We start from the raw sequence: 26,970 nt of genomic DNA, 5'->3' as shown, positions 1-26,970 counted from the left end.
AGAGCATAATGAGGCTATTCATGGAAGATTATTCGAGACTGAGAAAACTTAGGGCATCAAAACAGAAACTATTTTAAGATCACTCCAAACACGAGTTCCCTTAAAAGAGTATTGGAGAATTATAATGACCCCAGAGGTGTAAAAGTGAGTTCAGACGGCCTACAGCTCCACTTTTCTTTAATGTATTTATTTTTATTCTTTGTAAACGTCAGATTTCCAGCTGAAAATGGGATTAAAAGGATGAATCCCTCAGCTGATCCTAGATCACCAAATTCCCCTCCAGAAAACTAATTCTCTCCCTCATGTTTTAATCCCCAGGGAGCAGAGTCCCCATCATGTGAGATTATATCTGCGATGTGGGTGGTGGAAGCGGGGGTGGAGAGGTGGGACGTCCTCTTTGAGAGAGGGGGAGAGGACGAACAAGAAGGAAAAGAAGGAGGAGAGGGAGTGGGGTGGGCTCCGGGAGGACAAGTAGACCGGTCCACCGCAAGAAGTGACTTCAAACACGCGCGAGGCTCGCTGCAGGAGCGCTCAAACTCCGGCCGCCAGTCGTCGTCATGCGCCTCGGCTTTTAAAAGCGTCCCGGCTTCTGCTGCTGCAGCTGAAGAGGGGACAACTTGCTGTCGGTGACTCTTTTTTCTTAACAGAGTTTTGTGTCCAGCCGGTAGAGCTCTGAGCACGCGAACAGGAAGGAGGTGGATAACCCACTTCTCCAGGTTTCGGCATTGCGCCGCATTCCAGTCCGGCGCGCAGCGCTCAGGAGTCGGACCCGGTGCGCTCCGTCTCCCCGCTCCTTCTGAAGACTCCCGGATCTTTTCTGTTTGTGTTCAAAGCACCAATAATGCACAGAGAGACCCGCTTTCATTTAAGATAGATACACTCGAACACAAACACACACATCCCGTTTTTTTTCCTTCTGACTGGATTTGGATTAAATCCTCTTTTTTTGTACGATCATGTGTGGATGGTGGATATTTGTTGGCGCTCTGGCTGGGATCCTCACCGTCCCCCGTGGGATTCACGGTTGGTATTTCTAGTCTCTTTTCACCAAGCCACTTGTCCTCCTGTCCTGCTTGTTACGTAGCCAGGTCAGGGGTTATTAGGGACCACCATGCACGCTCATATGAGATCCACCGACTCTAAATCGGATCGGATTTAGTTCAACATCAGCTACTTTGTCCAGCACAGAGTGAAGAATTGTTCCAGTACGCGCAGAGAAATCTTGTGGAGGTGTGAAAGTTGCGGGCGGAGCGATCGATCACCTTTTCCATTAGGAATACTTTCAGCTTAAAATGAATGCAATTTAAGCTATAATTGCTCAGGACCCACAATCGCAGGTGGAGGACCGTGAGCCAGAGTGTTGTTACCCAAGGATAAGAGTTCCCATCCCAACTTCAGGGTTGACAGATTTTCCCAGAAGAGAAAAGTCAGCTGGTGAATTTCAAATGAGCTCTTTCATATGACACAAACACTCGTTTGATAGGATTTCTGAATGAGCACACTCCACCTGGGTTGAGCTGTGCAGTCAATAATGCTCTCCGAGTGGACCTGGAAATGTCCGATTCAGGGAGAGCAGCTCGAATATTCACTAAAACGTGATCTTTGATTATGTTTCAGTAACTAAAAGCATTTGTTAGGCGAGTTAAAACTGAAAAGACAAAAAATAAATCAGTTTTAACTGAGCTGCAGAAATTTTTTAACAGAATTTCAGACTTTAATTGTAGAGAAACAAATACTCTTAACTGAAACACAGACATACAGTAACCTCATATAACCTTAACAGTAATTAAACAATCTCTGTCTTTAACTCAAAGTCAATTTGAGAAAGTGAAACTCAAAGAAAGGACCAGACTTAAATACACCCTTAAACTCCAGATTTTAGGCGAGCATAGTTAAGCAAAACAATCTTCTGCAGGTACTCAGAGTCACATTCAACAGACTGCAAAGGAATCTGAATTAAAAAGCAACACATGAACGTGTTGTAGTTTTTCCATATTCATATCTAAACACCTTTTCTTTTTAAATCCAGTCTTTCTCACGGCCTCTGTGTTGTATAAATATTCATAACTCTGCATCAGATCTAAAATAGCTGCCCATGCACGGCTACAATATTCCCATTAGAGGAGTTATAATGCACAGGACTGTCAAGAGCTGAATCTAAAGCAGGTCTGTGCAAGTGCTGCTGCTTAACTGACCCATTCATAGTTTCTCTGTACTCCTCCTGTCAGACCGAGGCATAGTTAATGTTGTAGCCTGATATCTGGCAGGTGAAAACCTCCTCTGCCTGCATGTAACAGCAGCAGCAGCAGCACCATATGCCTACCAAAGTCATTAGCATCCTCTCTCTTATTCTTGGCATGCGTTCATTCTGCTTGGCAGGACTTGCTTCAGTCAGATTCAAACTTTTATGAAGCAGGGTACCCTTTCGCTTCTTTCCACGCTTAAAAGAGAGCACGCTGGCATCGGCGAGCAGAGCAAAACGGTTATGAATGTTCAAATGTGATCAACGGTGAGTGCTGCAGGATGGACTGAAAGCCGAGCTGAGAACGGTGTTTTCTGGACAAATGTTTGGAGTCATGATGAGATTAGTGCTTTTCAATTAAGATTCCTTTGTAGAGCTTTGAGTGTGGCTCTGAGCATCTGCAGAATTATGATCTGCAACCGAATCAGATTAGAGTCGCACTCATCCAGGCGGTTATTGTTGAATATGCAAGCATTCCAGCTCAGGGTCTATGTAAATTAAACACTTTGAAGTTTGACTGCACTTTCATCTGATAAAACATTGATTTGGTGGTTTGGAGGCTTAAGTTTGGGTTAATCATAGGAGTTAAATGATTAGAACAACAGTACAAATGATTAGATTTCAACATAAAGCATTTCTGGGTTATTGTAGCGAAAAGATGAGCTGATCGTTTCATTTTGTGGCACATTTCTTTCAGAGGTGATGATGAACTGTGTCAACATGTGATATCAAAGGAAAATATGAAAGTGTAGTAAAACGTGTGCAAATCTAGTCCTTGTTTTATGTTAGTAATCTTATTTTCAGCCTGTACTGTCAAAGTCTACACGTATTTAGTCCGTGATTGTCCTGAGCTGATCAGACATTTAGGGCTTCACTGCCAGCAAACACCGTTTAATACCTTAAGATCCTGTTCACAAAGAATCATCTTGTGGAAATGGACAATGAAATCTAAATTTGAACAACATTTCCTATTTCAGATTTCCATAATCCTCCATTATCTTCCACCGAACAAAGTTCTTTCCTCCCTCAAATTTGAGGGAGAAATGAAAGTCCAAACAAGGATAGAGGCAGTGTTGCTGTTTCAAGTGGTTTTAGAACCCGATGATGATGAAGACAATAAATGTTTGGGGTTTTGTTGGTCTCAGCAGACACATTTGTGCTTAATCCAGACCTCCTGTTGCTCTCACACCTCGGTTATGACACTGGCAAGTATCTTGTGTGGGCCAGATGTGGGCCAAGTTTAGGAGCTGCCCTCGTTTCATTACCTGATATGTGGCCTATAAAAGCTGGACCTGACTCTGAGGTGCAGCAGTGAGACTAACCAGATGTTATTTATTGCTAGAAGGTTTTTAAAAAGTTTTACTTAAATTCCTGAAATAAGGTCTGTGATTAACACAGATTATAGACAGATTTTTTACCATCATTTAGCCGTCATGCGCCATCTTTTCTTGGTGTTACTGAGTTTAAAAAGGCTAATAAAGGTTGCGCTTATTTATGAGACTATCATGCTGAAATGTGCAAGTATCATAAATCAGTACTTTCCTTTCTAGATGGCTTTCCCTCAGCCTCCATCACAGCAGTGATTGGAGTCATTTTTTGTCCTTTAACTTGCACTTTCAACAATCCATCTACAGAAATGAGAAACATCCTGTGTCAGAGAGAAGCTCAAATGCTGCTTCGTGGATATGTTATTTCTAGGAGGGACTTTTGTAGATCTTTATTAACAGCTCAGTGAAAAAAGCCTTCAGCTGATCAAAAATGCTGCAGTAAGAGTTCAGGGACCATACATGAAGATCATATTTCCTTCACATTAGCTTCTATTTATTGGCTCCCTATTAAACCCAGAATTAACAGAAGGTGTTACAGTGTTTTGTTTTATGCACCTCAGTAGTGAGGGAGACACCACGGCTGTGCTGTGGCAGTAGAATGGGAGGCAGAGCCTTCAGCTGTCAGGCTCTGATTTCATGGAGCTCCCAGTTTGGATTCAGCAGACAGACACCGTCTCTACTTTTAAGATTAAATTTCAAGCTTTCGTTTCAGATAAAAACGACGATGTGACATCGAACCACCCCTTAGTTATGCTGCTGTAGGCTCAGACTGTTGGGGGACTTCCCATGATGCACTGAGCACTTCTCTCTGATGCGTTTATATCCCACTGTTGCATGTTACCAACTTTTGCCCGCTCTTTCCCATATTTTCATCTTTTCAGTCTTCCCTTTGCCCTCACCCCTCAATATGTCACGAAAGATGACTTCTCCTTAAGTCTCATTCAGCTGGGGAGCACTTCCTGTTAACCCTTTAAGACCTACCATAGAACCAAGTCCGCCAGAGCGGATGTTATATTTTTACATGGAGCATTTCAAGTTGCTATACATCAATACAACCATTATAGCTCAGATTTTAATAATATGTATGCATTAAGTGCATAGTAATTACATAAATTGCAAAAAAGTGCAATAAACTACAGAAAAATTGAAAATCGTTTTTGTTTTTTTTTTAACATATATTTCTAGTTAAAGAAATTTAAGAGGCTTATCCCTCAAAACTGTAAATACAAAAAAGTTGCACAAAATAGTTTCCCACCACAGGAAATTTATTTTGAGTGTCTTCATAGTTTTATTTTTGTATTTTTATTTATCAATTTTTATATACTGCAGGAAAAACGAAAATAAATATTATAGTGCAAATTTGCAAAAAAGCAGCATATGCATCAAAATAAACTATTTCCAGCAGTGCAATATGAGTCCTAAGCATCCCAGAAACCACACAGAAAGTCATAAAGTCAAAGATAACTTTTAAAAACACCAGTATAAGCTCATGAGGCCTTGATGGTAAAAAACTACATTTCCGCGAAAATGACGTCACTTCCGGTTTCGGCCATGGCGGACATGCATAGTTCGCTGACGTCTATTCCAACATAGGAAGTGTTATGAACAGCTGATTGGATCGGCAAAGCGTGTTTCTGGAATATTATGTTTTTGTTGCTGCAAGCGCTTTTTATGCAGTTTTTGCAAAGCTATATGTGGAAGGAAACTGTGACTGAGGACAAGCTGATGGCATAAGATGTAAGTACAACTCCTCCGGTTTCATATGCAAATTTTTTTTTGCGCTAGCTTATGTGGTTGCAGTGCTACCAGAATTTAAAAATAGTTATGCAAAACAGAGCGTGCGGCTCTGACCGGTTTTAAAGGGTTAAAAGGGAGTTCTTCCTTACCACCATTGCCAAATATCCTCAGACGACAAGCTGATCCAGGGGTGGGCAATTAATTTTCCCAAGGGGCCAAATGAGAAAGTTTAACTGTTGTAGGGGACCAGACCACTAAGCTCTCACAGGTAAAGCACCAACGATTTATCACTACTTAAACAACTTTCACAAAAATAGTTGTGAACAAAATGCGCACATTTCAAATACTTTTAACTTTATACAAAGTGCTGCTTGTAGTTTGATTGCACCTGCAGTTTTTCAGCTCGTCTTTTACTTCTCTTACCCAACCCAGCGAGAGAAATCTTGTCTGTTTTAGGCTTGAATGTGCATTAAAGTCGGTTCAACGTTTGAGCTGATAACAGGCAGCTGATCGTCGCTGAGAGAGGATCTCTATCTGGATTTGTTAAACTGCATCACTGAGAATGTTTGTTCACATATAAAGGGAGATCCTTGTCTCCTTGTCTGTGGAATGTTTTCCTCTTTGAAAGAGGAAGAAAAAATCCAGTGGTGATGCTGAGTTGAAGCGCTCTGTCAGTGGCGAATCAAGCTGTCTGTGATGGTTCATTCTTAGCACTGGCTCACACTACACCTGATGTATAACACAATGCAAAAACACTCATTTCAGTTCAGATTGCATTTCACTCACTTTTTCTTTTGCCTTCAAAAGTCAGAAATGTTTTCCCCGCCAGATTTGGACAGCCTTTAGTTGTAACTTCTGTCAGTTTGTCCCATTACAGCCTCTTTCTGTAGTCCAGGAGTAAAGATGAGAAACCGAGGAGAAAAAGTTAAATTCGTCTGCTTTGTTTTCAATCGAATGTCCTTGATCAGTCTTGTTAGAGTTCACCTGGAACGGGGCACATTTTCGACTGCCTCCTTTTTTCTCATTTGGCTTGAACAAGTGCATTAATTAACAGCAGTACACCGAGGACTCTTTGATGAGCTCGCCATCGGAGAACAGCTTTTTTTTTGTAGTTCCTGTTGATTTTGCAGCAAAGGTTCAGATGTCTGTTCCTGCTCAGCAACAGTCAGTTTCCTTTTTTTTTTTAGTATGAGCTGACATCTTTCAAGGCTAGCAAACTCAAAACCTTTGTAAACCTTGGTTGCAACACATTTACACTGAAGCTGCCTTCAAAATAAAAGCAATAAAACCTGTATTGTCATTTCCAATAAAATCACTAGTTTATCAAATAAAGTTTGTTAGTTGAAATGTGAAAAACAGAAACTGATGCATGAAGTGTGCTTATTTGTATTTGAATCCTAATTTTCCATCCACCTCACGTGGGCTGGTCAGGTGGGCGTGGCCATATTATTCCCAATTCTTTCATAGAGGATCTGATCTGTGGAATTTTCCCTCCAAAATAAAATAAGGGCCATGAGATGCTTGTGTAAATAAAATTCATTAAAAAACAGTCAAAGAGCAAACTTTTGTTCCCATCATAGATGATTTTAACAATAATCTAAAAGGCCGTATGTTTAAAACACAAGTGAGACCAAAAATAAGGATTTCCACTTTGGGAGCAGGGAAAGTTGTGCCAGAAATCCCAGTGTGCACTTGATAAGAATAGAATCCATCTTTTAAAAAACCTGCAAACTAGATAGACTCAGACTCAGATAAAATGACACTCTCTCTCAAAGACACCAACGTTTAATCTGTTAATTAACGCCTGAGATTCAAAGAGTGTTAATAATTGTTTACAATCTGAACTGTTAATTGGATTTTTCTTTAGCAGGCAGAACTGAAAAGTAAACCTCTCCACTGTGTCTTCCTGATTAAACCACCAGATTATATTTTACACAGCACTCTTTCTCCCATACAGCGTGATAAAGAGACGACAGCATGGCGCAGCAGCATAAACACACTCTCTCTCGGGCATCCTTTATGAGAGCATAACTGTAACTGTATTCTTGTTTTCCCATCTCGACCATTATGGTAAATGTTTACCTCTTGCTGTACTTTCCCCCGAGGCAGCTTAGATTTCCCAGGTCTGGTGTCGTGAGGCTCGGAGCCCCGGCTGTGCCGAGGCGCGTGCTGCCTGTGCATCTGTCTGTTTGTGTTTTTGTTAAACATTTAGCTCTCAGATTGAGCAAAGATAATCAGTGGCACCCTGCAGTTTCAGTCTAAAGGTTGCATGTTTCACATTTATTAAAGGAAGTTTTTAACGGCAGCTGTTTCCAGCTGAACCGTGAATGCAAAAGTCGGTAAACGCTTAGTTTAATGAGACAGAAAAAAGCAAAGATGCATTACTGGATTCTGATTGGCTTGCAGCACAATCGAAGTGAGAAAGGTTATAGCTGGTGTAAAGGTACTGCAGATAAAAGCAGTGTGGATGAATAGAGGTTCTTTAGATACTCGGCTGTTTTCACATAATGTCATAGTTCTGGACCCAGTTAATTACTCTACCCAGTGTAAAGACTCCCCTGGTTCCTCTACTCAGGTTCCAGTTTTCAACCTTGCAAGCAATTTCTAGTCTTTCCAGGCTTTCTTAGTCTCAAGGACTGTTTTCTGTCATAGACTGGGCATTTCTCACATTTCTCTCGCTTACTCACAGACCGACCTCGACCAGAAATATTAAACTTACACATACCTGCTGTTTCCACGTGCAATTTTAAAAACATTTAACACATCATTCATAATCTTCCTTTTATTCCAAGAAGTCAGACGATGGCCTTTTCACCCTGATTTTATTAGTGCAAAGATTTTACGGTTTATTTTTTACGTTTTTTAAGAAGAAGGCCAAAGGCCACTTTTGGTTGCTTTAAGGCAGGGTTGTCAAACATAAGGCCTGGGGCCCAGAAATGCCTCGGCAGAGACTAATCCGGCCCATTCGATAGCTTTGGAATATGTGGATAGATTTGGGATTTTTAACTGTGTTTTAATAAGTTTTACAGCTTTTTCTCCTGATTAAGACTTTTTCTGCTTTACAAAAGTAATTAAGTAACAGATAAATAATTAAATGACAGAAAAGTTCCTGTCTTGGGTCCAGATTGAAAAAGACAACAACTATCTCCTCTTTTTTATTTACTACAACATTTCTTCAACGTTTAGAAAAACTGAAACGTCTTTTTCTCATATTAAGACATCTCATTAATTTTAAATGTGTAGTTTTACTTCTTTACAGTGACACAAAGGAGCGTTTCACCGGTCTGGCCCATTCAAGATTAAATTGAGCTGCATGTGGCCCATGAAATAAAATGAGTTTTACACCCCTGCTTTAGGGAATTATAAAATTTTCCATTTTTTGGTGGGAAATTTTAAGCGACTCAGCTGGTCTAATAACATAATAGATGTATTAAATATGAAAAATAACAGTCATTTCATTGTTCTGTTCATAATAATCAGTGAAATAGATTTTTTTAAAATCTAGAACGTTAATGCGATGAATAAAAACTCGAGTGTGGTCTCTTCTGACACGGCTGCTTGGCGATCCACACGTGAGATTATGTCTTTAAATATGCTGATTAGCCATAAGTATCAAACCACTCACAGGGCAGGTGAATAACATTGATTACCTGATTACAGTGTAATAGGAACCCAACCTGTCAGCCTCAGCTACCCCCTCTCATTTCTGCAGTGTATCATAGTTATTAGGGGTTCAATAAATCCCAGCTCTGTTTACATATTTCCAAATCTTTTAAGAAGCATAACTACAGCAAAGTGTTGCATTGCTGCGTAACTGTTTGGTCAAAAGTCTTATTAAAACTGTATGTTAGTCAATTACGAACATGAAACTTTAATATTTATAAGCTTGTTTTTGTATTATTTTCCCACTGGGCTCGAGTCTCTGTTGCAGACATGTCCTGATCTCTTTCAGAGCTTGTCATCGCACTAAGAACTTTATAAACCTGCATCTTAACTGGAGCTGATTGATTATCCGTCATACAGCTCGTTTGCTGTTTAACCATCTGCAGGATCCTCTCACAGGTATGATTCAGACCGAACTCTGATACTAATGGTGTGTTTTTTTTCTGTATCTCTCCCCAGGAGCTTGTAGCTATGAGGGAGCGCTGCATGCGGTAGGTACACCAACTCCTTTTGTACTCTCCTACCTCTTGCCTAGCACCGCTTTAAATCTCCGTCCCTACTGTTCACAGAATCCGTTGTGTTTATATGGCTTAATGGGTCTTAGCTCGTGCATTATTCACTGGAGACTTGAGCAGCTTGGTGCGACTGACGTTTGAAGCTCTTACCTGTGTGTGTGTGTATTTGAGGATAGGCGGTACGAGGGATTATCGGTAGGAGTTGCTGCGCATCCTCTGTTGTTTGAGAAGTAGCTAAGAAGATGTGTCTCATCAATAATGCATAGAAGATCCCGGCTTTGTGTTTGATAATGGCGATAAAAGAGCGCGACGCAGGGTCACTAGCAAAGATGAGCTGCTGTCTCCTGCTGTGCTGCCAATTGAAAGTTAGGCTGTTCTAAAAAAAAAAAGTTTAAAAGAAGTTTATGATGAGCTTTGCTCCTTTGGTTCTGCTGGGTATTGGCTAACATCCAGCGCTTCGCTCTAAGGTGTGCTTCTGCTTTATATTCTTTAAACCCGGCTGCTGGTTACTCATCTTTGCTTGAGAGTTATTTTAATGTTTAAAGTTGTCGTGTTTGGCTAGAGGCATCATCAGATGAGGAGTGGTTTTGTTCCTCTGTGCAGGCAGCCGGGGGTTGCCCACAGATGTAATTTATATGATTATAAACTCAGACCAGCTTATTAACTTTTCCCCTTACACCACACGGGTGCACTCTTCTGGTTTCAGTCTGTCTGCTTGATCCTGGGACCGGGTATTGATGAGTTCTTCACAGAGACGCAGTGGGAAAAGTGGGTGATGTTGGGTGATGACTTTTGCAAGAGAGAACCATGGCGGTAAATCTAATAGACTCCAAAGAGCCAATCAACAGTTACATTCTGAAACATATGGGCCAATCATGTTGCTTTACAAAGAGGTTGTTGTACCTGTGACGGCCAGTGGGCTGGCCTTGTGTTTTGCTTTTTCTGTTACCTGTTTCTTGCAGGTAGGTGGAGCTGACCCAATTATAGATGCAGCACACCTGAGAAGGCCAGTCCCAGTGTATATAAAGACGCCTTGACTGAACCAGCTGGGATTCTTACTCTTGCTCTGGCGCTCTCTGTCTGGCACCCATCTTGTTCATTTGGAAGTTTCAGTTATGGCTGTTATGGTCTTTAAATTGTGTTTAAGTTGCTTTACCTTATTTTCATTAAATATGTCTTACAGCCTTTAAAAACCTGTGTGTGGTCTCCCTCTTGATTGTCACTTCCTATGAGCCGGGTTGTGACAAATGGGGGCTCGTCCGGGAGACATACCTGTGTGGCAGCAGAGGTATCTGCTCGTTATGATAGTAGAGATGTAAGTAAGTGTATGATGTTTGTTGGATAGCCATAATGTCCATTTGTGTAATCCCATGAGCAGAAATGTTGATTGTTTACTTTTTCAGTCCCAGTGAGCACTTGGAATGGAAGCTGTGGCTCCCACCCCGATATGATAGATAGAGATTTAGTCTGGTTAATTCCAGATAACTGCAAACCTTTGTCAAGTTGCTGAGCTGCAGGAGTTGCTTCTGGTTTGGCAAGTTAGTGCTCGAACTGGTTTTGGTTAAGATCAGGGTTCTTTGCAGGTTCGTTCTTGGGCTTCCGCACCGTATTTCATGTTAAAAAGGATGAGGACAAACATAAAGTGGACATAATTTGCAGTTTTTAAAGCATATTTCAGTCAGAGTCATGAAAAATAACATTTATTTTTTATCTGTATGGCTCTATTCTGGGACCTCCGTGACCTTTCTTGAACTTAAATGAAAAGCCCAGCGAGGGCAGAGCAGCAACAAGATTAGCATTACTGAACAGAGTAAGCATCAATAACAACAAACACTGCAGTGATTGAATCTGGTAAAGAATAAATGATGATCTGGGCTGGAGGTGGGTTGCAAAGCAGCTTGCAGATACTCAGCAAGAGGCTTTGGCTATCAGCTAATGTGGACTGGCACTAAAATCAGCACTAACACTGTCCTTTAGCTTTAGGAGTTCCCTTCATGGGGGTTAGACGGTGGAAAACATTTGACTGTATCCTTTATGTCATAATATATACGTAGAGATAGTGGGTGGAGTCAAAAGACCATTTTTTGATCTGACTACATTTCGCTAAAGCTTTTTCAAATGTTTAATGTCGTTATCTTTCTTTGTTTAATGTCTGTCTTTCAGCTGTCTGTTGAATGCAGCTGCATAAAAAAAAATTATCATGAAATGTGCACAGTGAAAATACACATATTAAGCCAAAACAGGTTTGAACTGGGCAGAACTGGGCAGGTGTAACGGGGTGGTCATACTGCTTTGCCTCATCAGAATACACTTTTCTTTGAAGATTTTATATATTTAATAAAAACCCTGATTTGTTTTTTTTCCCTGTGAGTTACTCGACTTTAACCTTGGCTGAAAGAGCCGCGAGTCTTTAAAGAAATTTGTCAGCCAGTTTTAAGTGAAGACTTCTGAGGGTCTACATGATGTTTCTAACGCTTTTCCTTCCCGAGGCTTCTTAAAGAAAGAAAAGCTGACCTGTTAAAGTCATTCATTATTAGCACAGCTTGCACTTTGAAACGATTCAGCCTTAACATATCTTTTTCTCCTTTTAGCAGTTGAACCTGAGGAAAAACAAAAGAAAAGAAGGAAATTTGCTGCTGTGCACTTTGTGTCTTGGTAAATGGTAAACTCTCTTAAAAAGCCTTAAACAAGGGTCTCAGCAGTAGAGTTGCGGTTCCCAGGTAGACTAATGATGAGCTCCTGCTTCTTTCCTGCTGTGTCATCAGTGTAATTACAGCAAAGCTCAGAGCAGCAAGCTGTAACATACCTGCAATCCTGTAAATGCACACAAACACATCCTGTCCCCTGTGTTACTTTTCCCTCCGCTTTGAAGGAGGGGAATGTTTGCAGCAGGGCCGTAAAGACAGGGACGGCTCAGTTAGTGTTTTAGGAGGGAAAAGGGGGGAGGAGGAGTGAGGGTGGAACAGAGGGGAAAAAGGAGAGGGCAGAGAGACGGGAGGGACGTCCCGGCATGTTCGAACGCAGCTGGGAAAAGGCCCTCCTGGAGTTCAAAGTAAGTGGCGGCCCCTCAACACCTGGAGTGGTGGGCCCATAGAAACAAATGTGCAAAAGAAACACACGGATTAAAGTGCAGGTCTCGGTAAAAGCCTGCAGGGCTTTCTGTGTGTTTGGTTCTGTGGTGAAAATAATCACAAGTCCTCGGTGTCCTCTTTCTTCTTTTTCCAGACTTTAATTTCTTTATTTGATTTGGTTTGATTTATGCCAATAATAACTCTGTCAGTGCCTGAACAAAGATCATTCTGATCACTCGTCACAGCTAAATTAAAAAAGACAGATTATAAATATAAATAAATATGAGCTGACAGGCATTTTAAACCACAGACCTATTTCATATCAGGTCAGTGAGCCAGTTTTCCCATGTTTCTCAGCGACTTCCTGCAGCTAGCGCTTTAGCGATTTCATGGTTAAAGTCGTACGTTGACATTGTGACCCTCATGTAAAGTTTGACAAACACAGCAGTTTTATTTTTTACAACTTGTTCTCACACGTTTCATTTACCCTCTCTGGCCTGCTCAAATACACAAGGTTTTACTCACGCTGTGTGGTTTGATTGATCGGTCAAACATGAGTTAATGTTTTTCCCACGTCCGAGCATTTTTATACATTTCAGGAAAAGTGTCACAGTTGGCTTCACTGCATGAAAAACTGGATTTCCAGCCACATGAACTGCCATGTCACTGTTCCAGTAAAGAAAAGTGAAGACTTATTATTATTATTAGTAGTAAAAGTACTGCATTTACTAAGGGCTTTGACATCCAGTATGCATCTGTTCATGTTGTTATCATCATATAGTTTAACTGTCATCAGGGACATGAATGATTAACAGGAAACTAAAATGTTTAAAAGGAACTGAATCAGAGCTTTATTAAAACTCTAAGATTCCAGGAAATTAACTCTGATTTCCACAGTCAGTCGCAGATGTAGGCTGTATCCCAATTCAGGGTCTGCAGCCTTAAAGGCCGCATTTTAAGGCCGATTACGTCACAGCGACGCGACGAAGGCTGTCCCAATTCGGAGGCTGCTCGAAATGCGGCCCTCAAATGCGTCCTTCATATCCCTGAATTTTAAGGATGTGGCGGTGTAGACTTTGTGGCCCAACATATCCCAGAATGCATAGCGCGGCAGTGGGTGTGGATAATTTTGCCGGGAAAAAAAACGGCGGATGAGGGGCGGCCGAAGAGTAAACTTTAAGTAAGTACTGAATATTATGTCACTTATTTATGTGCAAATGTTTACTAACGAAGATCATTAAAACATTACTGTTGGCCACATGTCGGCAAAGTTATGTGACATTAGTGACGTTTGTACTAACTTGGTTTTACAGCCTTTACTTTAAAATATACGCCGTTCAATAGCTGAGCTTAATCAGAGAATGATCAAAGCTCGTGTAGAAACAAACAAACAAATGAACAAAAGATTTTCTCCTTCATTTCTGTCAAACAAAGCTGTATGAAACGTTTCCAGCTGTTAGTATCATGGTTGTTAGGCAACCTGGGCAGCGCGACAGAGGCTAGACCGTCCCATTTCACAAGCCTCGCACTTCTGGCCTTAGCGGTCTTTGAGTACGCGGCCCTTGAGGACCGTTAAGGCTGCGTACTTTAAGGCTGCAGACCCTGAATTGGGATACAGCCATAGATTACAGAACATGATCTTCCCTTGCTGAATCCTCTTAGTGAGCCATGATTTCAAGGTCTACAGGTCTACATGTAACTGGGTTTCTAAAAGGATTTTTAGACGTTTGCATTTGCATACCAAAGCTTTTTCACACAAATCTCAGTAATACTTGATAAATGTCAGCGGACACTCCTCTTAATCTTTGAATTCAGGTGTTTTCAGTCTCATTGCCATATGTTATAAAATGAAGCACCTCACGGCTAGGTGCTTGACTGAATTTGTGGAAGCATTCACAGCACCACAGCACTAAACTGCAGAGCACCATGTGCCGTAAAAGTCGCCAACTCTCTGCTGACTGAGTGACTGCAGAGCTTCATGACATGGGTCTCAACGGCTAAGCAGCTCCTGTAGGTGTAATGCATGAGTTCAGATAGCGCGTATAAAAGATGAACTATGCTTTCTAAAAGCAGTTCTTTGAAGCTGCATTCTTGCTAATGGCCAGCAGGGGTCGACTTCTCTGATGTTGTGATTTATTCATAAAAGGTTTTCGAATAAATTCATGGTCTCAGTTGCTTCATCCAAGTATTCATGAATACAATAGTATACTTTATGTAAGTTAACGTCCCCATTAGATTAAAAAAAGGTAAAGATAAAAGGGCATGGTTTAAAGTGTCCTTTACAAGTTGCTAAGATATGAACGTGCACTGTTTCACCTCACTAACTAACTGGTGATGTTCCTATCTTTTATATACAGTTTATGTCTGCATGTTTTTTGATTTAGAAGGGAAGGACATTTGGACACACAGATGGCTGGGGAGATTCGGACAATATGGTCTGTCTATTTTACATCAAAGATGGATTTAAAGTTGTCTTTTGACAGCGGCCATCTGGGAAATCAGAACAAGTAACCGATTAGACAGCCGGCAGCAAACTGTCTGATCTTCCAACAGCCAATGTGTTCGGGAGGCACCACTGTGAGCACTGCTATAGAAATACTTACTGTTTTTCTGATTTGTTCTTCAGTATTAATATTATATATTATTCAGTATATATTATTATAATATATATATATATTCAGTGTTAATAAAGGCCTTACAAATTCTAATTATCCCACATGTAAGATTTCCCGTTGTTGGATTTCTTCACTGACTAAATCATAATCAGTGTGTCTGCTGCAGCCCTGGAGGTTGTAAAGCATCCTGAACAGTCTGCAGAAAGACCTTCAGCGGTGCCATCACTCTGAGGAAATCCTGAATATCCCAAACTTGCAGCTCATACCAGCCTGAACGCTTACAGCAGTTTCTGAACATGGCTGCCGGCGGAGAAAGAGCCTCTTTATTTAATTGATTCATTTAAACGTTTTTAAACTGAATAAATTTTTAACTGTCACCTCTGTTTCACTCTCTGGCCTTTCTAAATAAACTGTCTTTATTTTTTATTATTAGTCTTTTGATTTTATTATAAATTATGTATTGTGTTTTGTTTCTTTTGCTTGTTTTGAGTGCCCAGAAGTCCTAAACCCAACAATATCTTTACATAACTTACACATTTTAGTTTTTAAAGGAAAGAAAGGCAGCAAATCCTCATATCTCCAATCTAGAACCAACATTTTTAGATGTTTTTCCCAATATATGACTAGTTATTTTAGTTGCTGAATATTATTTATCATTGGTTTAACTACTAGAACTCAGCAAAACTGAAGCATAAGCTTCTTGAGTGTCTGTACGACACAGCAAACTGTAATAATCCATTACAGTAAATGGCCTGTATTTGTATAGCGCTTTACTAGTACCTAAGGACCCCAAAGCGCTTTACACAACCAGTCATCCACCCATTCACACACTGGTGATGGCAGCTACATTGTAGCCACAGCCGCCCTGGGGCACACTGACAGAGGCGAGGCTGCCTCTTGTGGCAGTTAGATGAACTGCAGTTTTCTTCTCATGCATGTTCATATCTGTTAAGATCCACTTTAAAGGAGTAACAGGAAATAAAAAAACAAACAAAAACAAAACAAAAAAACCCTCAGGCAATGTGGCTCTATCTTTTATGTACAGTTTATGGTTAAAATCTAATTCTATCAAACCAGAACAGAAAGGTTTGTAGTATTTATGATCTTACCTCATGTTCTTACTTTTCTGTGGAGTAAAGGAAGCGTAACTTCTCTGAAATATGTAGTGACAGAAAAATAGAAAGCATTTGTTCCTAAACAATCAAATTCTTCTGTCGGCAGGAGTTCAGGTTCTTCAGTCACCCCCAGGCGGTACAGTACAAAGCTGAGAGGATTGTGGGTAACGTGTAGTACATGCGTCCTGACAGATTCATGCTTCGCACTTATTGCAGCGGTGCAGTGTGCCACCGGGCCTGACGTGCTGCTGAAAAAAACTTTAAAGCCTGCAGTGAAGGACAGCAAGCCTCCACAACATGCAGCACCATGTCCAAATATATCACCTGGCCCTCAAGGCTTGAATTCCTGGCATTGCAAGTCACCCGTCCGCAAGGAATCAAAATATAGGGCACCTCAAGAATAGCGCTACCAGGACAGAGGTCCGAGCTGTATGTCTACAAAGCAGAGCTGGGATTGACCTAACAATGCCTCTTTCTACCTGTCCTGCACCGCTTCAGCGCTGCATTTTAAAGATGGTACATTACAGTAAAGTAAATGTGTTTTTAGAAGAATGAAGTTGCTTCCAGTCCAACTCATTCCATGCATATTTAGACTTTTACTCCAGATTTAGTGAGAACTGCTTTGTTATTCCTCTCAATAGGACTCCAGTAGTTATTTTCCTCAGCCGAGCTTGTGACATGTCCAATTATGCACACGCAGAGAGTTCACACTACAGTAAACAATAAAAGGGTGATGAATATTGTTGCTCTGCACTTGGGAAAGCAAATCTTTTGTCTCGTTGAGCTGCTCTGATTTCTCTGCAGCCCCTCAGACGGTTCATAGAGTCGTCCACGTGTTCGGTGTTTACGTGCAAAACTGACACTGTGATCACTTCCTTTTGTTTGAATTGCTGTAGCCTGTAAATAGCTTTCATGTCTTCATATAAGAACGTGCCGGAGCAAATCATGGTCGACTTTAGAGTAGTTATTGCTTTGAGGGAGCTGCTTGGTGAAATGTGCAGCGTTCAAGACATTCTCACATGCTCGAGGTTTGTGTCATCTCTCCTTTTTGGTCTCAGTGCTATCTGCTGCTAATTAATGCTAAGATTCCCTCATTCTTTGTATTAGGTGGGGATGATGGTGTTGATAGTTTGACTCTGCCTTCAAGGGAAGCCATTTGGAACAATTATAAACACTTTTAATTGGACGACATGCTGTTTAAACTCGCTCCATTCAGCCACAGCCTGACCCCGAAACCATGACCACTCACCCCACATCTTTCCCCCCCCTTTTTTTTTACAACTGCCAAGTAGATTATGATTATCTGTGTGTTTGTTTGTTTGCTGGTTAGCAGGATTATTCAAAAAGTTATGTGCAGCGTGAGTAGTGGGGCTTGGCCCAACTTAGAATAATAATAACTGTGAAGTTTATTTGTAAAGCAAATTGTTTTATTACACACGATATAATGCAGTCGGTGAAGAGGAGGAAGAGATCAAAAGAAGTGTCAGGGTTTCAGTATTTTCCGTTCACGTTCACTGTTTATCTTCTGCCTGTTCCACTTCCTGTTTTATTGTGTTAGCCTTGGTCTGTGTGCATTATGTTCAGTCCTCTTCCTATTTATCATTAGTTCATTATGTTCAGCTGTTCACTCACCTGTCTCCAATCGTTGTCATTGTTAGTCATGTATTTAAGCCCTCTCTTCCCTTCAGCCCTTGTCGTGTCGTTGATGTTATGTTGTTGTTTCCGCCTGCGTTCAGTCAGTCAGCCAGCCATTCAGTCTTTTAGTCAGTCAGTCCTTCAGTCGTCCAGCCCTTTCCTACTCCTGTTCTGTTTGTTCACTCCGTCGACAATAAACACCAACCTTCACCTACCTACCTGTGAGTCCAGCATTTGGGTCCTCCTTCTCTCATCCACGACACTAATCCTGACAAGAAGATTGAACACCAACGAATCAGTCTCTAAAGTTGAATTATAAGATTAACTGGTGTATCAGTTTAAATCAGGACACTGAGACTCAACAGCTTGGTTGTCTTTTCGTTCCAGATCTAGATTCAGGAACTTTTGGAAGTGTTCGTAACTTCACATCATAACTTTACAAGTCAAATCAAAATAGGAAAAAAAATGCCATGGTGCTGGTTTCCCATCTGTTCTTGTTTGTGGGTGGCTGTAGCTCAGGTGGCAGAGCGGATCAGCCACTAACCAGAAGGTCGGTGGTTCAATCCCAGGCTGCTCCAGTCTGCATGCCAAATATCCTTGGGCAAGATACTAACCCCATTTTGCTCTCCGATGCATCCATCGGAGTATGAATGTTAGATACTTAGCACTTAAGCTTAGAAGTGCTTGTGTGATTGGGTGAATGAATTAGCTGTATAAAGCGCTTTGAGTGCTCGGACAGAGTAGAAAAGTGCTATATAAGAACCAGTCCATCCATTGTGTTCAGTTTAGTTTCAGTAGTGATAACTGATAGCTGTTAAATAGATTTAATCTCAGTCAGTCGGTCCTTCTTCTTCTACTTCTTTCAGCTGCTCCCTTCAGGGGTCGCCACAGTGGGTCATCTGCCACCATCTCACCCTATCCCAGCATCCTCCTCTGTCACACCAGCCCTCCTTCACTACATCCATGAATCTTCATTTCAACATCTATTGTCAAATATATCCACCAGCCCTCCTCCCTAACCCTAACCCCATCTCAGCCTTCCCTCTCTAACTTTGTCTCCAAAGCTGGTGCAGACTCTGTGCTGTTGCTATAGTCAATAGATTGTGGAGCACTGATATAGAGCGATGGTTAAATATTGAAGCATCCTGATGAATAGTTTAAACAGACTCACACGAGCCAATCAGAAAGCAGAATGTTGTAAATATGTTTGAATAACATTTAAAGCATATGAATGATCAACACCATTAACGTTGCTTTTTAAGGGTGTGCGAGTCAGGTAGTTGGTGACATTGTGGACCTTTTGTATCTGAGTAGCCCTCATCACTTTTCCTCACACGGCCTCCCCTCTGAAGTAAAACTCCGTATATAATTTTCCCGCAGTGGAAATGCATCACAGCTTTCGACGTGTGTGCAGCTCTCCAAGGTGATCTCTCAGGAAAATAGTTTTGCACAAGACCTCCAGTCACCGTCAGAAAAACAATCTCAGCAGTATGTCTGATCGCCGCAGCTGCCCGACACGCTTCACAACTCGAGTTTGATGAGCCTGACTGTAAAAAAAAAAAAAATTAAAAATAAAACTCGCTAGAAAAACTTCATCTCCAACTCAAATTAAAACAAGAGTTCAGTGAAGGCAAATACAAGAAGCTCTTTTAAAGGAGAGAGAGAGACGTCTGTGCCGAGGTGTAATATCCTCATCACGGATATTCATAACCATCAGCGCAGATCCCCGTAGGGCTCAGCGGTGAAAAATGATATTAAAAGAAGTAAGAGGATCTGACTGCTGTTAGACTGAATATGTATATCGAGGTAAACTGTCTTCTTCAAGGCTCCTTTGTGGATTAATGCAGAAGCTGTAGTGATATTTCCTCACTGACCACAGGACCACTGCTGTTCTCCATACAGGGCTCTAAACCACCCATGTGATCGAATCAAATCAGACCTCATTTCTGTACCCCCCCTGAGTGATGAGACATTCACCCCAGGCGCACATCACGGCTGCAGGTGTGAGCCAAGAGCAGAAAAACAGCAAATACTGAAATGCCAAAAGCAGATATGAAAGTGAAAACAGGATGAGGGGTTGGGCAGAAAAGCTCGATTTGAAAGGTGACAGTCTGCGACAAAAACAAAGTCAACAGGGAGAATGTGCGAAATCTGACAGCAGCGACCCGACTTCACTTTACTCGCATGAGACAGAAAGTCGGAGTCAGCAATTTCTTCTAAGCGTGTTAAGAAATCCTGGGATGGTGGGGTCACCTGAAACCAGCAGAGGAAACATCGACTGAAAAGCTAAGCTGAATGAATATTGCATCTTTGTCACCAACAGTCTGATTACTGTTTACAGGAAAACCCATTTTATTATTGTTGGGCTTTACTAGAGTAGCTTTGCATGATTCACAATTCAAAATAATCCTTATTTATCTTTCACTGGGTCTTGGTGCAGCCCTTCAGCTCATCTTCTCTCTGGACAAAGCTGTTTTATCTCCTCTCTCTCTCATAACAACCTTGTCACCAGCTGCCATTTGTAAGGTGAGATGACCATATTACAAATATCTGCTATGACATCATACGAATCCAAAAAGGAGAACGGAATACAGGAAATCTAAAAAAAGTAGAATGGGAGGGAGAGCCTTCAGTTTTCAGGCCCCTCTTCTGTGGAACCAGCTTCCAGTTTGGATTCAGGAGACAGACACTATCTCTACTTTTAAGATTAGGCTTAAAACTTTCCTTTTTGCTAAAGCATATAGTTAGGGCTGGACCAGGTGACCCTGAATCCTCCCTTAGTTATGCTGCAATAGACGTAGGCTGCCGGGGATTCCCATGATGCATTGAGTTTTTCCTTTCCAGTCACCTTTCTCACTCACTATGTATTAATAGACCTCTCTGTATTGAATCATATCTGTTATTAATCTCTGTCTCTCTTCCACAGCATGTCTTTATCCTGTTTTCCTTCTCTCACCCCAACCAATCACAGCAGATGGCCCCGCCCCTCCCTGTATCTTTTTCTCTGTATCTATGAAGCGCCTTGAGGTGACTTTTGTTGTGATTTGGCGCTATATAAATAAAATTGAATTGAATTGAATCGAGCATTTGGAGCAGTCTGAAACATGAGATTGTAACTTATAAGATTTACACAAATTTAACTAAACTGTTGAAAACAGTAACTATATAATAGAAAATAATGAAAAGCATAATAGGTTCCACTTAAGACGTCTGAAGTGTTCGTTTTGTTGGCGTTTTCTTGATGATAACGCGTGATCATAAAGGATGAAGGCAACATTATAATTAAACCTTTGTTATTATTAGAACAAGTCCATTAGCTGTTACTGAAGGTGTTTTAACAATCTTTAAATATTCAAAAGTGGGTGAAAAATACAGATATTCTCTTTGAGAAAGGACTGAGTTGACTAATTTAAGAAAACTAGGAACTGCTGCTGGAAATGCTGCAGCGCTATCAGTTCATTACAGTTACTCTTCATTGCGCTGATGCAGTTCCCAAAGCAGTTAAGACGCATCTTATAGGAAAGACTCACCTGTGCAAACAAATCACAAACAACAAAAAACCTTGTCACAATATACAAAGTTCGACAGTCTGTGACAAAACAATAAATACCTTTCACTCAAGACTTAAATACTAAATGATTTTACACTTTTCTCAAAACTGCACTGACTGACTGCAAAGAAATGTGTCCTGTTGGACTGGAGCACGCACACGGCCCCATCTGAGACTCAATGGCAGCAGACAGTACTGGAATATGTGTGACTAGACTTCCTAACATGCAAGTTACATAGTAGGGACAACAGGTTTCATAACATATGGGACTCATTTATGGCGTACGCCGGTTTGGATATTTCTGCTATTTTCTCACAGGCCCTGCTATAATATAAGCATGCCACTGAGTGTTGCTAACTCTATCTCATAATCAAAGTATCTGGAGTTTCTATTTATTTACTTGTATTCTTAAGTCAGGTTCTCTGTTTTCAATTCAATTCAGTTTTATTTATATAGCGCCAAATCACAACAACAGTTGCCTCAAGGTGCTTTATATTGTACAGTAGATCCTACAATAACAGATACACAGAAAAACCCAACAATCAAATGACTAGTGATGGTAAATTTGATTCTTTTTACTGAATCGAGTTTTAATGAGTCACTCACCAAAGTGAATTGGGTTTTTTGAGTCATTTGATTCACTGAGTCAGTTGACCAGAGAGTGCAAAAAACTTACATTTTCACTCAAACTTAATTTGTTTCTCTTTTCATGTAAATCCCACTGCTAAGATGAATGATTCTAAAAGAAAACAACTATTTTATAGAGCAAAAAAGAGCAAAAACATTTCTAAAATTAAGCAATTTCCTATCAAAATTGCTTAATAAACATTTATTTTGTTTATTTGTATTTTATTAGTATTTTTCTTAAATGTGTCAAATATATATTTTCTCATCTAAATGTCCACTGAGCTGTGAGCCAGGGGGCGGTAATGCGCCTTAACATTGGTTGCCAACCAAGAAGAAGAAGAAGAAGCTGTGAGCCAGGAGGGAGGGGGTGAGTGAGGGAGTGATTCGTTCGCTCTATGATTCAGCACAGGAGGGAGGGGGTGAGCGAGTCCTGAGTGATTCGCTTACGCTTACGATTCAGCACAGGAAGGGAGGGGGTGAGTAGCTCAAATGTGCTGTTAGCATGTTAGCAGAGCGATGCTACTGTGAACCGAGGAGCTATTTTCTTGATGTGAGCTTCTACTCAGGGTTTTTTCTTCCAGTTCAGAGCAGAAATGCTTTTGTTAAGAAACTGGCTGTTGTTCCCCCCCCCCACACACACAATTTTAATTATTAGCTAGATATATTTCTACTAATGGAATTAGTTTGCTAACAGCAACAGGGATGAGTCGGTGAGTCAGTTGGGCTTGTGAATCATGATTCTCGAGTATTGAACGATTTGTTCACGAATCGAACATCACTACAAATGACCCCCTATGAGCAGCACTTTGGCGACAGTGGGAAGGAAAAACTCCCTTTTAACAGGAAGAAACCTCCAGCAGAACCAGGCTCAGGGAGGGGCGGGGCTTTTGTCTGTTTTGTTCTGTTCTGTTGTTTTTGTTTTGTTTAATGCTGGTATTATTGTAAAAGTTTAAAACTCAATAAATACATCAAGGAAAAAAAAACTGCACTGACTTTGAAAGCCTACTCACGTTTCATTTTTGTGTTCAGACATAAATTAAATGTGAAGGATTTATTTGAAACCTTTACACAATATAACTGTTGACAATGAGAAAACAGTGAAACTGGATGCATCAGAAAGCAAAGAGAAATATATAAACTTAGAACATAGCACCAAGTATAGCACAGTAAAGTCACACACACACTCGCAGGTGGGACATCATTATAGCCAGTATCCGTTGCTTCCTTTAGATGTATCAGATCACGAGGCTGTCGGTTAAACCCCTTCCTCCTCCAAGCAGAGAAGAATTCCTCAGTTGGGTCGACAAATGATGACTGTGGTGTCAGGAACACCGTGTCTGGAGGTGGAAACTTTACCAACTTTATCACATGAAGCGAGGGCATTGTAGAGCGCTGTGCAGGACCCAGCATGTTCAGCAACAGCAGCACCCATTGTTTTCCCTGACATATTGACCGTGGCTCTGACTGATGATACTCCTGCCACATCTCCTTACATGTGTGTCATCTCACGCAACTCAACTCAAAAGTCTGTAAAATCCAAAAGTCTTCACATTATAAGCGTCTGCGTGTAGCTTAGAGAAAAGAGAAAACTTCTCACCTTTGTTGGTTTTTCCCTGGTGTCACATTCTGCATTTTAACTACCCTGAAGACGAGCTCCTCTACTGGAGTCTGTATTATTGTTATGGATCCAGTCTCACATGAGTTTTATTCTCAGCCTTTAAGTTATTGATTTCTGTTTCCACGCTTTTGTTTTTGTTCCTCAACACAAATTTCCCAACATTATTTTGTGTCCCTGAACACAACATTTCATCTCATGAGTACTGACTGTCCATGTATACAAAAAAACACATATTTGCCTCGTTAAGAGGTTGAAAGTGTGATGATCGAGCTAATCGTTTTGCCTTTCACGCCAAGTTTGAGTTCTATACACCTCATTTGTTACCATTGTTTGTTTTTAATTAAAATAGTAACAGTGACTTAGTTGGGTTTAGAAAATGACAACGGTTTAAGTTCAAATGTAACCTTTGGCACATCTTTTAAAACTTTGTCTTCTTGACTGCCAAGGTGACGCATCTGACAATTCGTGTCCCTGAACACACAAAAATATATTGTATTTTCAATAACTGTTACTCAAAGTGACGTGAAACTGGGCTGTTTGAATGGGTTCCTTGCTAACCCTTAAATTTCTTCTGTATCACATTAAACTTTGAAATCCTCAATACAAAAAAGCACAAATGGAAAAACAACAGTTTTGTAATGTAAAAATGCAAAAATCGGTGTGTTACTGCAACGCATTTTGAATATCTACACCGTAATGTTGTGGGGATGGAGCTGGACTCCTTCAGGTTGGTGTCGGAGAGGAGGATGTTGTCCAAGATAAAGACAATGTTGGATAACACCTCCCACCCACTCCATGACATGCTGGTCAGTCACAGGAGCACGTTCAGTGAGAGACTGAGAGTACCGAAAAGCACCACTGAACGACACAGGAAATCTTTCCTGCCTGTGGCCATCTCCCTGTACAATGCATCCACTTAACACACTGGTTACTGCTACAACTACACATGTTTCTTTTCCAGCTATTTATTAATGAGTGACTTTGTGTATATATATATATATATATATATTGTACTATTCTTAGTTAGCGTATTGTCTGTCTTGTTAATGTTGGTTTATAATGGAGCACTGTAACAAAAAAATAATTTCCCTCAGGGATCAATAAAGTATTCTGATTCTGATTCTGATTCAATTTACGACAGGTTTTGAACTTTCCTTAAGAAAAAATGTAAATCATCACCCGAGCGTCCTTCATAAACAAACACAGCTAGTATCAACTGGCTGCTTTTTTGGCATCTGTTAGGTGATTTTCTGGTGCCATGAATAACAGATGCAGCGCTCGCACTGCGCTGCATATTAATGTTTTATATTTGATCTTGTGTCAACATTAACTTTATGAAGCTTGTTGATGGCTCAAAACAGTGCACTGTCTGTCAAGTCTTTCCTGCAGTAGGAGTTTATTGTAATGTCGTGTTTCTGTTTTAAAAAGAAACACGCTTCCTTTTCGTTTTCCAGAATATTTAAATCGTTTCCGTCGGTGACGACTCATCCGTTTGGGTTTGATGCTCAGCATAAACATCACATAAAAAAACCGAATTAAAGCAAATGATGAAGTTCAGTCTGGGACATGCTGTGCTGCGCTTTCCGTCACTGCCACTGTTGAGTGGATAAAGCCTCGTGTTGACTGCAGCGAGTTTTTCCTTTACCTACTCAGCTTACTGAGGAGTTCTGTTAGATTGTGAATGCTGATTTATCCAAATTAAACCTCGCTCACACTGCGCCTCGCTGTTTATCCCTTTGAGAGGTTTTCCCTGCTCCTGTGATGTGTGAACTTCCGAACATAATGAGATGAGCGCCGGCCGCACTGATGTCAGGAGAATAGGCGCGTTTCAGAAGTACTGTGGCCCAGGACACAGAAATAGATTATCTGAGGACTTGCCATTCGTGGCTGTACCACATCTGAATTATTAAGTGGCCCGAGGCTGTGAGGTGCCTACACTGGCTGCTCTTTTCATGATGCTTTTAAAGCTAAACTGCTTCTTGCATTGTGAATTCCTGCGTATATTTTTGAGCCAGAGCAGCAGTTCCCTATTTGTTTTGCTCAAGGGGGAAATCTGTATACAGCAATATGTCCATCACTGAGATTGGTTTGGATTGTGTAGAGGCATTAAAGTTTCAAGGATACTCGGCAAGGCGCTACAGGTTACAGTGGTTTAAATCTTAAAATGTAACATCCAGGAGAGGAAATGGCACTTCATTTTTTTTCAGTTCATTTTATCCTTACTGCTTGCTAAACAGATTTCTTTAGGTGTGAATACATTTGTTTTTGTGTTTGTGGTGCAGGCAGGGAAAAAACAAACTTTTTCTGCATCTTCAGACATCCGTGACTGTAAAGACGAAAACATGAAAACTTTGAGCACTGGAAGATTTTTCAAGGTTAGTCTTTGTTTTAATTTCCAACTGAAGCACAGCAACGACGGCAAGAACTAACATAACATACAGGACGAGCCAAACTTGTCATGGTCCTGGGTCCTTTTGACCCAGCGTTTTGTGTTTCTATTAGTGTGATTGTTGGTTCTGTTCTTCCTCTGTTTAGTGTTTACTCTGTTCTGCCCGTGTGTTCCTGTATCAAGTCCGCGTTTCTTAGTTTGTGTCCTTTCATGTGTAAGTTCCTGTTTTATTCTGAAGGTCTGCGTCTTATGTGAGTGTTTTCAGTTTGCCTCCCTAGTCTTGTCACGTTAATCACTCCCAGCTGTGTGTAATCTCCCTGTGTTCTCTGAGTGTATTTAAGTTGTGTCTTCTGTCATAGTCGTTGCTGGTTCGTCTGTGTTGTTTCCCCTCGGTCTCCCTGCGTCTCTCCGTGTGTATTTCCCCGGACCTCCCTGCATCTTCGTTCTGGTTTGTTTTCTTAGCTCTGCCCAGTTTAGGTTTTCCAGTTTCATGTTCACCCACCATTGCTGTTTGTACCCACTCCTGTAAATAAACACTCACCTGCACCAGAGTTGCCGCCTTTTGGGTCCTTTCTACAAACTCCACACGTCTGCCACAGCCGGACGTGACAGAACTACAAATGTGCAAGGACCACCTTGTAATATGGTATTTTTAATGATGGATCACGGTTGTATTGTCTTGCTCCATAAGGAGAGTTCTCTACGAGGACTCCTTGAAGTATATTAAAGTCCTTCTAAGTATATTTGATTACTCATTTTGGCATCCGTCTGCAAGAATAAAGCAATCTCACGACGACAGCAGTCTTTGTCCGGCTCTGAAGCGCTGCTGTGAGCTGGAGGGTCACTTTAACCACAACCTGCAGCA

General features: G+C 41.0%; 1 protein-coding gene across 2 annotated transcripts in view; it reads left to right on the top strand.

Moving 5' to 3' along the window:
* The first annotated feature begins 531 nt into the window (after positions 1-531).
* The window catches only part of fras1 (Fraser extracellular matrix complex subunit 1), a 337,242-nt gene continuing 310,803 nt past the window's right edge, over positions 532-26,970 (top strand). For both annotated transcript variants that reach the window (XM_087849466.1, XM_087849465.1), the window contains exons 1-2: positions 532-1,023; positions 9,430-9,461. In XM_087849466.1, the coding sequence (XP_087705592.1) occupies positions 957-1,023; positions 9,430-9,461 (99 nt within the window). In that variant the 5' untranslated portion in view covers positions 532-956. The remainder of the gene's footprint in view (positions 1,024-9,429; positions 9,462-26,970) is intronic.

Source organism: Neolamprologus brichardi, chromosome 12 (genome assembly GCF_056152115.1).
Source record: "Neolamprologus brichardi isolate AB-2024 chromosome 12, ASM5615211v1, whole genome shotgun sequence".
In the NCBI taxonomy this organism is placed as follows: Eukaryota; Metazoa; Chordata; class Actinopteri; order Cichliformes; family Cichlidae; genus Neolamprologus; species Neolamprologus brichardi.
Note: the sequence above shows the minus strand (reverse complement) of the source record. Positions and strands in the feature narration are given on the sequence as shown.